Source organism: Oncorhynchus mykiss, chromosome 15 (assembly GCF_013265735.2).
Source record: "Oncorhynchus mykiss isolate Arlee chromosome 15, USDA_OmykA_1.1, whole genome shotgun sequence".
NCBI lineage: Eukaryota > Metazoa > Chordata > Actinopteri > Salmoniformes > Salmonidae > Oncorhynchus > Oncorhynchus mykiss.
The window spans coordinates 56,704,719-56,718,989 of NC_048579.1; the positions used below are offsets into that span (position 1 = coordinate 56,704,719).

The 14,271-nt window shown below is 45.3% G+C and overlaps 1 protein-coding gene across 2 annotated transcripts in view; it reads right to left on the reverse strand.

Annotated features, from left to right (window-relative positions):
* Positions 1-6,348: 6,348 nt before the first annotated feature.
* LOC110490368 (carbohydrate sulfotransferase 11) overlaps positions 6,349-14,271 on the reverse strand; it is a 65,469-nt gene continuing 57,546 nt past the window's right edge. For both annotated transcript variants that reach the window (XM_021563718.2, XM_021563717.2), the window contains exon 4: positions 6,349-13,163. In XM_021563718.2, the coding sequence (XP_021419393.1) occupies positions 12,539-13,163 (625 nt within the window). In that variant the 3' untranslated portion in view covers positions 6,349-12,538. The remainder of the gene's footprint in view (positions 13,164-14,271) is intronic.

The window sequence follows — 14,271 nt, forward strand, 5'->3', positions numbered from 1 at the left end:
CTAGAGAGGATCTAGAACATTAACCTAGGGAGGATCTAGAACATTAACGTAGAGATGATCTAGAACACTAACCTAGGGAGGATCTAGAAAATTAACCTAGGGAGGATCTAGAACATTAACAGAGATGATCTAGAACATTAACCTAGGGAGGATCTAGAACATTAACCATTTGATGCTTGTTTCTGAATGCATCACAGTCTGTTGTCTGATCAATAATTAGTAGATCTGATAGTGAGAATCGTTCCAACCACCTTCACCTTTTAGTTTCAACTAGGCCTAAGTCCATCCAATGGATTTCTCTTATCTTTTCATATTTGACAGTACTGATACCATGCTACGTTAAACACCCATGTACCGTAATACGCCTTCATTTTGCTGTGTTTTTGTTCTTTCTCAGTGAAGTCAGAAGGCGTGACTAAGTAGTTGCAGTTTGTGTATTTTCATGGTTGTGTTGCGGGCTTGTGCGTCTGTCTGCCCCGTTAAAGAGCAGATTTTCATGGTTGTAGAGGGGAGTCTGAAGTGTCAGTACCGTGTGGCTTAACGACCAGAGCAGGACCTCCTAAGTCCACAGTAACCAGAACACTGAATTACTCTTGGCTGTCTCTCCACCTCCTGTCTATACTGTATAGGAGGGAGTAGGGAATCAGGATGTGATCTATCTAGACTACTGTAGTGTTTATTTTACTGTACTGTCCTCAGTAGATACTTACTCAAATTCTGCCATCACTGACTGCATGGGGGAAAAGACACTTGGAAGTGTGGTTTTAAATGATATAATTATTAAGTGTGTTATGGGATTTCTCTGCCTCCTTATCATTCAGTAGATACTATAGTTGTTGAGCATGGATAATGTTATTGTGACAGTATAGGGTTAAAACAAAATGTCTGCATTTGGAAAAAATGAGGAGTTGCAAAAAAGTGAACATCAGATGGTTGAGAGAGTGAACTCCCACTGTGTTACTGTTGAGTTAGATGTTAGACATTCATCACTGTTATTACACTAGGTGGTTTAATGAGGTGGTATGTCTCCAATGCTGGCCCATGTCTCTGCCTGGCTACAGAGAGGAATCATGTACTGTATGACTGCATCTCACACACACACACACACACTCTCTCTCACTCTTAATTGTCCATACCTGTGGTATGTAGAGTATTCTGTGGACATGTAACAGTGTGCCTCTGTTGATGTCTAGACGCTCTGGTGTTAACGAGGGGTGCTGAACCTTGTATGGGGGGGGGGGGGGGGTTGAGTTGACAGGTTTGACTACTGTTTGGGAAAACAGTAGTCGTTATCATACGTTTTCCTACTGTGACTGGAGAGAGAGAGAGGGATGGGTGGGAGAGGGGAAATAACTGGTAGGAAGGAGACATGGAGGAAGGGAAGTAAACGGAGAGTTTCCTGCCTCCCAGGGGTGAGATTCCTTGGTGACTGATGGAGTGGTGTCAGATGCCAGGTTTAACCTTCTGACCTGAACTGTGCTGTTGCCAAGAGTTCGAATAAGAACAGCACAAGTCTTTTTTTGTCTACAGTCGGCCTGGTTCATAATCTAACCGTGTCTTTATCACCTCTGAACCTACAGTAGGTTTTATACTGGCTATGTCTCTGAGGGGGACTGGGAGGAATCGATGACGCTGTCAGCAGGGCCCGATGACTCAGTCTAGTACATTCACTCTACTAAGGAAGTGAAACACCAATCGATTATTCTTTACTTAGACCCCAATCGATCTCATTTGGCAAGAAACCCAGAAAGAGGGAGGAAGTGATAGTGACATTAATTTGAGGTGGGAATCACACATCTGCGTGTGTGGCAGGGTATGGAAGCCCGAGGGGGACACAGCCGTGAGATGCACAGAGTGACAGAGAACAGCATAAATAGGGTGAGAGAGAGAGTTGGAGACCTGCGGTGATGCAACACTTTGTCAGGTGTTGTATTTGCCTTTAAGCATGAATATTACATGCATTCACCCAAACCACAGATACCCACAGTGACGCAGCTCATATGGACACAGCAGCTGTTAACTTCCCTTCCCTACACATGAACACACACACTCCCCTGATGTTCCACTGTCAGCAGCCTCCCTCTAATGACAGGGTTTATAGCCAATGAGAAGGCAGGGCCTTGGAAATAGGCTGGATGTATTTCTGACAGGAGTGGAGAAATGCCTCTGTATGTGGGGAGATGCTGGATGTATTTCTGACAGGAGAAGAGAAATGCCTCTGTATGTGGAGAGATGCTGGATGTATTTCTGACAGGAGAAGAGAAATGCCTCTGTATGTGGGGAGATGCTGGATGTATTTCTGACAGGAGTGGAGAAATACCTCTGTATGTGGAGAGATGCTGGATGTATTTCTGACAGGAGAAGAGAAATACCTCTGTATGTGGAGAGATGCTGGATGTATTTCTGACAGGAGAAGAGAAATGCCTCTGTATGTGGGGAGATGCTGGATGTATTTCTGACAGGAGAAGAGAAATGCCTCTGTATGTGGGGAGATGCTGGATGTATTTCTGACAGGAGAAGAGAAATGCCTCTGTATGTGGGGAGATGCTGGATGTATTTCTGACAGGAGTGGAGAAATGCCTCTGTATGTGGGGAGATGCTGGATGTATTTCTGACAGGAGAAGAGAAATGCCTCTGTATGTGGGGAGATGCTGGATGTATTTCTGACAGGAGAAGAGAAATGCCTCTGTATGTGGAGAGATGCTGGATGTATTTCTGACAGGAGTGGAGAAATGCCTCTGTATGTGGGGAGATGCTGGATGTATTTCTGACAGGAGAAGAGAAATGCCTCTGTATGTGGGGAGATGCTGGATGTATTTCTGACAGGAGTGGAGAAATGCCTCTGTATGTGGGGAGATGCTGGATGTATTTCTGACAGGAGAAGAGAAATGCCTCTGTATGTGGAGAGATGCTGGATGTATTTCTGACAGGAGAAGAGAAATGCCTCTGTATGTGGGGAGATGCTGGATGTATTTCTGACAGGAGTGGAGAAATACCTCTGTATGTGGGGAGATGCTGGATGTATTTCTGACAGGAGTGGAGAAATACCTCTGTATGTGGAGAGATGCTGGATGTATTTCTGACAGGAGAAGAGAAATGCCTCTGTATGTGGAGAGATGCTGGATGTATTTCTGACAGGAGTGGAGAAATACCTCTGTATGTGGGGAGATGCTGGATGTATTTCTGACAGGAGAAGAGAAATGCCTCTGTATGTGGAGAGATGCTGGATGTATTTCTGACAAGAGAAGAGAAATGCCTCTGTATGTGGAGAGATGCTGGATGTATTTCTGACAGGAGAAGAGAAATGCCTCTGTATGTGGAGAGATGCTGGATGTATTTCTGACAGGAGAAGAGAAATGCCTCTGTATGTGGAGAGATGCTGGATGTATTTCTGACAGGAGTGGAGAAATGCCTCTGTATGTGGGGAGATGCTGGATGTATTTCTGACAGGAGAAGAGAAATACCTCTGTATGTGGAGAGATGCTGGATGTATTTCTGACAGGAGAAGAGAAATGCCTCTGTATGTGGAGAGATGCTGGATGTATTTCTGACAGGAGAAGAGAAATGCCTCTGTATGTGGAGAGATGCTGGATGTATTTCTGACAGGAGTGGAGAAATGCCTCTGTATGTGGGGAGATGCTGGATGTATTTCTGACAGGAGTGGAGCAATACCTCTATGTGGAGAGATGCTGGATGTATTTCTGACAGGAGTGGAGAAATACCTCTGTATGTGGAGAGATGCTGGATGTATTTCTGACAGGAGTGGAGAAATACCTCTGTATGTGGAGAGATGCTGGATGTATTTCTGACAGGAGAAGAGAAATGCCTCTGTATGTGGGGAGATGCTGGATGTATTTCTGACAGGAGAAGAGAAATGCCTCTGTATGTGGAGAGATGCTGGATGTATTTCTGACAGGAGAAGAGAAATGCCTCTGTATGTGGGGAGATGCTGGATGTATTTCTGACAGGAGAAGAGAAATGCCTCTGTATGTGGGGAGATGCTGGATGTATTTCTGACAGGAGTGGAGAAATACCTCTGTATGTGGAGAGATGCTGGATGTATTAGAATGGGACTATTAACTTGTTTCCAATGTCTTGGAAAAGGCAGGTGGTGGAATTTACAGTGGCAGTAAGTTTCATGCATAACGTTGTATTGCGTTGTAGCTTTCTGGATGGGTTATCTCTGCTTATATTAGGGATTGATATGTAGTTTAGAAAGGTGGTAGGAGACAGTACTGTGTTTTTATTAATGAGAGACTGATCTGTGGCGAGATAGGGATGAGAACGGTCCAACTCGGTTCTTTTTTTTTTTATAGATTCCGTGGCCCTGGCCATTTCTTCAAAGGTGCCCACTTGAAAGGAACCACTGTGCTGACCACAATGTCTGTATAATGAGAGAGATCAGGACCTTTCCACAGAGAGCAGGCTGTATACATGCACCGGAACAAGTGGCCATATTGGGACGGATTCAAACCCAGTTGTTGATATTGAGTAAGTCCCCTATGTGAACTACAGGGTGCAATAAATAGCAGATGCCTCAGTGACTCAGCATTTGGTTGATTCCTCAGCATAGCAGCAGCTTTACACCAGTTATAATTGTACTTTCACAGTTTGTCAAATGTCTGTCATTAGCTAGTTTAGCTAAATAAGTGTTCTGAGTGTGAAAGCGCCACTGGCTCTCCGGGTAACGATCTCGCCTCTAGTACACAGGGTTGTAGGTTCAATTCCAGGCTCAGCTCTTGAGTGTAGTTGTGTTGACAGTAATGGTTGGAAGGCTGGTAGATATCATGGGGTAAGTACCTGGATTTGCCTCTCTTTGCAAAAAGCAACAGCCATGGATAAAATCTCCTGGAAAAACTAACTGTCCACTTTTTTCCAGGAGGATTTATCATTAAGTTTGCCGATGACACAACAGTGGTAGGTCTGACAAAAACAACGATGAGACAGCCTATAGGGAGGTGGTCAGAGACCTGCCTGTGTGGTGCCAGGACAACAACCTCTCCCTCAACGTGATCAAGACAAAGGAGATGATTGTGGACTACAGGAAAAGGAGGGCCGAGCATGCCCTCATTCTCATCGACGGGGCTGCAGTGGAGCAGGTTGAGAGCGTCAAGTTCCTTGGTGTCCACATCAACAACAAACTATCATGGTCCAAACACACCCAGACAGTTGTGAAGAGGGTACGACAACACCTCAGGAGACTGAAAAGATTTGGCATGGGTCCTCAGATCTTCAAAAGGTTCTACAGCTGCACCATCGAGAGCATGGTATGGCAACTGCTCGGCCATAAGATCCCTGAACAGCTAATCAAAGGGCTACCCAGACCCCTCTTTTACGCTGCTGCTACTCTCTGTTTTATCTATGCATAGTCAAGCATTTTGCTACACACAAGCATTTCGCTGCACTCGCATTAACATCTGCTAACCATGTGTATGTGACAAATAAAATTGATTTGATTTGATTAGTCACGTTGACTCTACCTACATGTACATATTACCTCAACTAACCGGTGCCCCCTGTATATAGCCTCCACATTGACTCTGTACAGGTACCCCCTGTATATAGCCTCACTATTGTTATTTTACTGCTGCTGTTGAATTATTTGTTGCTTTTTATTTTAAATTTTTTTCTTATCTATCTTTTACTTAACACTTTTTTTAAACTTCTTAAAGCATTGTTGGTCACGGTGTTGTATTCAGTGATTTGTGGGGCAAGATCCTCACGCCAGAGACACACGACTCCTTCACACTTCTTACCATTCTCCTTGTATAGTGGACATTGAGAGTTGCAGAAACATACAAGAAGTTAGGTTTGAACCCACAACCTCTTGGTTTTGAGTCAGGGACTTACCATTGGACCACCATCTGCTTCACATGTATTGTCATTCTCTTCGTACAGGAGATTGAGCTTTTGTTTTCATCTCCACAAATATCAAAGGTTGCCACTTCAGTTGCTCCACACCAATGTGGACCACACATGACAGCTTGTACGTTATACATAGCACATGAATATACTTCCATCATGGAGCACAAGAATGTCTCAGGAGTAACCATGGTAACCTGGAAAATTGCTCTGGCAGACTGGCATGTGCAGGCTTTTCACAAACAAAACAGATGGCGTGTTGTAATGCCAAGCTTGGAATCATCAGGTGGCATGAGTTGACGAGACAATATCCATGCCAACCAGAGAATACCCATGAAACAACTGGGCAGTGAGTGATAATGTGACAAATATATGTGTGTGTGATTAGCGTTTGACATATAGAATTTGGTGTGTTTGTTGTGTCTGTGTTCGCACGCTTGCTTGTCTGCAGAATGAAAAGAAAAACAGTAGCCCGGGGCATCTGGGTTTGAGTTTCTGAGGCGTTTTATTGTGAAAACATCAGACAGAATGAACCAGAATGAACCAGAATGAACACTGCTGGGGAATCACAACTCCTCTCCCACTACCTGCAGTCAATATATTCAATTATTCATGTTTCGGGTGAGAGGGCCTTGATGATGAACCGACAGTCTGCCCCGTGAGAAAAGTCCAGGTGTGTTGCCATGGAGACCACGAGGAGGAATGTTATGGGTAGTCGTTGGTGAATGAATAAATAAATACAACGTAGCCTGTTTGAGTTCCTGGAGTTACTCTAAGGCAGAGGAGGTACAGTACAGAGCGACCTTATATATATATATATATATATACACACACACACACAGCTCAGATACACACTCATTGGTACAGCACATAGTGACCTCTCCGACACAAGCCGGCCGATGACATGGTATCTAACAGCAGAGTAACCAGCTTAGACTCTCAACAACATTGATTTAAGTGAACACACACTCACCATCTGGCAACGGATGAGAACACTGAAACTAGCACACAGAGATCTGAGGGTTGAAGTGTGGATTTGAAGGGTGTACGTACAACCTCTGAGCAACACAGAGCCACAGAAAACCATCCTGTATCTGAAGGCTTAGGAGAGGAGGGAAGATCTGAGCAGAGCAAGCATTTCAAAAACCCTCTATTTGCAAATCCTCTTGATGTGGTCACATGAGTCTCTCTACAGGTGATCTGTGTTAGTGTGTGGGATGCTGTTTTACAACATTCACCTGACAGTTGAAGAGGGAGAGTGTGTGTTTGTGGACTGACCAATCAGATGACAGTAAAGTGCTCCAATGAGAGGAATGAAAAGGCACAGATCATTTCAGCATAAAAAGGTACTGTCTGTGGTGACTGGAGTGCCCTGTGGTCATGTACTATAGGCTATGTAGGAGGCAACCATAGAATGGATTGGACATAATCATTGAAATAAACAAAATGATCATGGTTCCATTCAACACACGTATGCTGCAGGTCATATCTAAGAAACTGTGTTCTATCTATATGTTATACTTCTATGAGGTCAATGAAAAGCTGCTGTGGAGTGTTGCTGACAGAGGAATACAACAGAAAAGGAAAAAGCTCTATTACCATTCTTGGCTTTAGTTTCAATGCAGTTTGAGTGGGAGATCTGCACTAACCACCTTCCAGTGATTTCAACAGTTGGCAATATTTCTGAAACGCCTCATGGTCTGTGAGTTGGTACCAAAGGGCTAATTCGTAACAGCAGGAAACATCATGTGTAACACAAAGGAAGTTTCATGGTCATTATGGGGAGGTTTTCACTGTTGCACAGAGACTGATTGAATAAGAATATCTCATAGACAGAAAGATAAAACCATAATTCACAAAAAAAATTGCTTATCTCTGGCTAGAAACCCCCGGCCCTAGAGTGGATATGTTTACGTATGTGCAGAGGAGCGTGCACTTCCTGTGCTTCTGCATTTAGCAACACAGTAAATATGTAATTCAGTCCAACAATAGACGTCGTTCTCCAACAACATAAATATACCCGTACACTCGTCAATAAATACTTATACAGCACAAGAACACTAAATGAACATGTCAGAATTGGATTCAGGTGGATTTGTAGGTAGAGTGAGCTAGGATATGGAATAAGAATGGAGAATATATATATTTTGGGGAATCAGGTCAGTATTTCCACAGGGATCGTTAGGCTGGGCTTCTGTGGGATTTTAACAGCTCTGTTTGTATAAGAAGCCTGCCCTTTTCCTGTTGTGAGGGTAGAGATCACTGCCACTGTCCAAAAACCCACTTCTGTTTTTATATGGGGCCATTTTGAGAGAGAGGTTGGAGTAAAGAGGAGAGGACTCCATAACTGTTTGCAGAGTTGTGAAGCCTTTGAGTAAAGTGTCTCATTTTGGAGGTTAAATAGGCAGTTAGAGATAAGCTGAGTGTGTGGTGTTTTTAAATGTCCATCCCCCTCTCCTTCCGTACCTCACTTACCAACCCTCACTAGAGTACAGCTGCTGAGTAAGAGGCTGCGTGGCATCACCATCAGTGTGTGTGTGTGTGTGTGTGTGTGTGTGTGTGTGTGTGTGTGTGTGTGTGTGTGTGTGTGTGTGTGTGTGTGTGTGTGTGTGTGTGTGTGTGTGTGTGTGTGTCTGTGTGTGTGTGTGTGTGTGTGTGTGTGTGTGTGTGTGTGTGTGTGTGTGTGTGTGTGTGTGTGTGTGTGTGTGTGAGAGAGGAGGGAGAGCTCAGAATGCTCCCATTGTTTCTGTAAGTGGATGGGGTCGGAGATGTAGGCCAAACCAATAGCCTTCCTCTTTATCAGAGCGCTATGTGAAGGGCCTTGTTCCTCCAAACCAGCAGCCTTCCTCTTTATCAGAGCGCTATGTGAAGGGCCTTGTTCCTCCAAACCAGCAGCCTTCCTCTTTATCAGAGCCAGATGTGAAGGGCCTTGTTCCTCCAAACCAGCAGCCTTCCTCTTTATCAGAGCGCTATGTGAAGGGCCTTGTTCCTCCAAACCAGCAGCCTTCCTCTTTATCAGAGCGCTATGTGAAGGGCCTTGTTCCTCCAAACCAGCAGCCTTCCTCTTTATCAGAGCGCTATGTGAAGGGCCTTGTTCCTCCAAACCAGCAGCCTTCCTCTTTATCAGAGCGCTATGTGAAGGGCCTTGTTCCTCCAAACCAGCAGCCTTCCTCTTTATCAGAGCCAGATGTGAAGGGCCTTGTTCCTCCAAACCAGCAGCCTTCCTCTTTATCAGAACCAGATGTGAAGGGCCTTGTTCCTCCAAACCAGCAGCCTTCCTCTTTATCAGAGCCAGATGTAAAGGGCCTTGTTCCTCCAAACCAGTAGCCTTCCTCTTTATCAGAGCGCTATGTGAAGGGCCTTGTTCCTCCAAACCAGCAGCCTTCCTCTTTATCAGAGCCAGATGTGAAGGGCCTTGTTCCTCCAAACCAGCAGCCTTCCTTTTTATCAGAGCCAGATGTGAAGGGCCTTGTTCCTCCAAACCAGCAGCCTTCCTCTTTATCAGAGTGCTATGTGAAGGGCCTTGTTCCTCCAAACCAGCAGCCTTCATCTTTATCAGAGCCAGATGTGAAGGGCCTTGTTCCTCCAAACCAGCAGCCTTCCTCTTTATCAGAGCCAGATGTGAAGGGCCTTGTTCCTCCAAACCAGCAGCCTTCCTCTTTATCAGAGCCAGATGTGAAGGGCCTTGTTCCTCCAAACCAGCAGCCTTCCTCTTTATCAGAGCCAGATGTGAAGGGCCTTGTTCCTCCAAACCAGCAGCCTTCCTCTTTATCAGAGCCAGATGTGAAGGGCCTTGTTCCTCCAAACCAGCAGCCTTCCTCTTTATCAGAGCGCTATGTGAAGGGCCTTGTTCCTCCAAACCAGCAGCCTTCCTCTTTATCAGAGCGCTATGTGAAGGGCCTTGTTCCTCCAAACCAGCAGCCTTCCTCTTTATCAGAGCCAGATGTGAAGGGCCTTGTTCCTCCAAACCAGCAGCCTTCCTTTTTATCAGAGCCAGATGTGAAGGGCCTTGTTCCTCCAAACCAGCAGCCTTCCTCTTTATCAGAGCGCTATGTGAAGGGCCTTATTCCTCCAAACCAGCAGCCTTCCTTTTTATCAGAGCCAGATGTGAAGGGCCTTGTTCCTCCAAACCAGCAGCCTTCCTCTTTATCAGAGCCAGATGTGAAGGGCCTTGTTCCTCCAAACCAGCAGCCTTCCTCTTTATCAGAGTGCTATGTGAAGGGCCTTGTTCCTCCAAACCAGCAGCCTTCCTCTTTATCAGAGCGCTATGTGAAGGGCCTTGTTCCTCCAAACCAGCAGCCTTCATCTTTATCAGAGCCAGATGTGAAGGGCCTTGTTCCTCCAAACCAGCAGCCTTCCTCTTTATCAGAGCGCTATGTGAAGGGCCTTGTTCCTCCAAACCAGCAGCCTTCCTCTTTATCAGAGCCAGATGTGAAGGGCCTTGTTCCTCCAAACCAGCAGCCTTCCTCTTTATCAGAGCCAGATGTGAAGGGCCTTGTTCCTCCAAACCGGTTGCTAATTATAATGACACATACGTGCAAACACACACAACTGCCACCAATATTTTAGAAGCTATGGCAAAATTAGGTGAGCTTGTCATTAGTCACCACGCCTGTCTAAACTAACGGTCAGAGGGACAGATGAATATAGTAGTGATCATTTCTTCTGTGCTGCTGTTACTTCTGCTCAGACCTAGCAACATAAAAATACACAATTTTCCCAATAAACGTCCCTCTCTCTTTGAAGTCTGAATGGAGGAAGAATGACAAAGGGGTATAAAGAGTAAAGAGGACTCCCTCCCTCCCAGCTTGGCTAATTAAGTTGTCTTCTCTCTCCATCCGTCGCCCACTCCTGCACTGTGTATACGCCTCTCTGTGATCCCATAGACTACACAGAGTAATGATTACAGCGCACTTTCACCTGGGGAGGGCGGACACAGACCTGACTTTCACCGCCAGACTCAGAATCATTATCAAGGCAACCACTGCTGTTGTTTCTGATTCTGAGCAGTAGTCTGCACTGTAGATGTAGATATGTATGTAGAATATGTTTCTCATGCTATAGTTTCATTTCAATCACAGGATTGTAAATGTTTTGTAAATTATTAGATGTAGTGAAAAGTACTGATAAGAGTTGAGTTGACTGTCCCTTTCTGCCATTGGCAGTGTTCCAACCCTTTGGCACCAGACTCAGTTGACTAAGGGGGAGAGAGGGAATAACTCTAAATCCCATGGGATGTCCCAGCTCTCACACACAGAGAAACCAAAGTCATGGACTTAACTTTATTGTATTGTACGCCCTTCGGGAAAAAGGAAGACCATTAAAATGTTATCATTAACAGTGTACCGGAAGCAACTCAGGACAAAAAACATGAAAAACGTATTTTTTAAAAATCTTGATGAAAATCTTTTTAATTAAATCAATTAAAAATGTTAATCAGCCCAACATTTTTTTTTTTTAAATCTTCCTCTCTCTCATCCACCCCACCCACCCCCCGACAATGAAAGTAATTTAAATAATATTTTTTATTGCTGCTCGCAGCAAAGTTTTCATCAGACATTAAAACCGAGACATTGCTCGTTGAAGGGGGTGTGGGGGGGTAATGGGCATGGCCAGTAGGCAAGGTTATGGCCCTGCCTGGTTTTGGGGTGTGGTGTGGGCGGATTTATGAGATCCTGTCCCTTAAACCCTTTCACAGCCACATCTCTTCTACGGTTCCTCTCTGGGTCAGTGGGAGGCACCTAACACCTGTCAATCATTCCTTCTGACCACTTCCTGTGGCTCAAAGCCTCAAGGGTGCTCAGCGTCTTTCTAAAATGGCCGCCTTTTCAGATCCTGCTATGGGAGTCTGAGGCCTCAACTGGCAAACGAGGATTCAGGAGTTGTTTCACCTATGACGATGGCGATCTTGACAGCATAGCTACAACTTTAGAGCAGTTGGCTGTAAATTGTAGCTCCACTGTTTACGCCTAATGGTTCTAGAGGTCTTTAAAGCAAAGTCAATAGCCAGCTATAATGAGGAGGGCTTGAGGTGGAGCCAAGAGCCAGTTTACTTATCAAATTGCCAGTTTACTTAATTGGTGGGCGTATCAAACACACCCAGGATACAGCACACTGAAGGACATGGATGTGTTTTACAATTTGACGGAGTTTCGCTATTGTTTGTTATAAAATAAACTCAGCTCCCATGATGCTTTGGGGCCAGGGCACGTGCATGCGAGGCCACCGTTTGCTGTGCAGATTCCAAAGCAGACTAATTGGTCAAGAGTCCCACCTCATGTACATACAGAACACATATCGATCACTCTCCAGGAGTCCTGCTTCTCTCCTCTATGTCCCCTCTTAGAAAACCTCTGACATCAGCTCCACCCGAACCCTGCATTCTGATGCTATAGGATCTCCACTTCCTCCTTTATCACCTTCAGGACAATGCTGATTGGATAACCAAGAATCTTTCACGTCAAATCGGATCCAGCAATTTTCCTCAATCTCTGTCCCTCCCATTCCCCTCAGTCCTTCCTGTTCACCCCCCAGAAATAGCGACGACAGTTTTTGAATAAAACTTCTGCAAAAATATCTGTTCTCCACTTTCACTCAGTTCTTATGTTCTTCTCTTAATAAAAGTGGATCGTGCCCAGAGTCCCAGCTGGCTAGTCAAGTCCTGGTCCTCTAGTCGTTAGTCCAGTCGCAGATAGCTTGGCATGGAATAGTTGAACATGAGGAAGTCCAATTTATACAGCTGGAAGAGCTGGCTGTGCTGCTGGGAGCTGATGTTGCTGAAGAACTGGGCCGTCATGCTGTCTGTGGTGCGGGTGGACTTGGCGTAGGTCGGGAAGCGCAGCGACTCGCCCACCCCCGCCAGCCGCAGAACATAGTTGGCGTCTTCCTCCAGGGTTTCATACTTGCCCACCAGGTCATAGTGGATGTGACAGGGGTGGCACAGCTGGTACACCGTCTGCCAGTGCTCGTTGAGCGGGCCGTCGCGTTGGGTAGCCGGGTCGACAAGATACTCGGCGAACTCCCGGAACTTGACGTCGGCGCCGTTGAGCAGCGCCTCCTGCGTGGCGTCCTTCCGGTAGCGGCGGACGATCTTGGTGCCGAAGCGGCGGTGGAAGGAGGAGTTGTACTTGAGGGTGAACTTGTTGCGGTAAGCGGAGACGAGCCTCTCGAAGGGCTCCCGGACAAACAGGAACTTGAGGTAGCTCTTGAGGCGGTGGTTGATTTCAGCGATGCTGTACTGATTCAGATATTTCAGGTTGGACGGGACGTGGGCCTCGTTGGAAGGGATCTCCATGGGGTCACTGGGATGGAGAGAAATAAAGACCATGAGGAACAGAATAAAAACAACACAAATAAATAAAAGTATCTGAATTGTAGTAGTAGGAGTGGTAGTAATAGTAGCCACAGTTACAGTGCCTTGCGAAAGTATTCGGCCCCCTTGAACTTTGCGACCTTTTGCCACATTTCAGGCTTCAAACATAAAGATATAAAACTGTATTTTTTTGTGAAGAATCAACAACAAGTGGGACACAATCATGAAGTGGAACGACATTTATTGGATATTTCAAACTTTTTTAACAAATCAAAAACTGAAAATTGGGCGTGCAAAATTATTCTGCCCCTTTACTTTCAGTGCAGCAAACTCTCTCCAGAAGTTCAGTGAGGATCTCTGAATGATCCAATGTTGACCTAAATGACTAATGATGTTAAATACAATCCACCTGTGTCTAATCAAGTCTCCGTATAAATGCACCTGCACTGTGATAGTCTCAGAGGTCAGTTAAAAGCGCAGAGAGCATCATGAAGAACAAGGAACACACCAGGCAGGTCCGAGATACTGTTGTGAAGAAGTTTAAAGCCGGATTTGGATACAAAAATATTTCCCAAGCTTTAAACATCCCAAGGAGCACTGTGCAAGCGATAATATTGAAATGGAAGGAGTATCAGACCACTGCAAATCTACCAAGACCTGGCCGTCCCTCTAAACGTTCAGCTCATACAAGGAGAAGACTGATCAGAGATGCAGCCAAGAGGCCCATGATCACTCTGGATTAACTGCAGAGATCTACAGCTGAGGTGGGAGACTCTGTCCATAGGACAACAATCAGTCGTATATTGCACAAATCTGGCCTTTATGGAAGAGTGGCAAGAAGAAAGCCATTTCTTAAAGATATCCATAAAAAGTGTTGTTTAAAGTTTGCCACAAACTGCTCTGGTCAGATGAAACCAAAATTGAACTTTTTGGCAACAATGCAAAACGTTATGTTTGGCGTAAAAGCAACACAGCTGAACACACCATCCCCACTGTCCAACATGGTGGTGGCAGCATCATGGTTTGGGCCTGCTTTTCTTCAGCAGGGACAGGGAAGATGGTTAAAATTGATGGGAAGATGGATGGAGCCAAATACA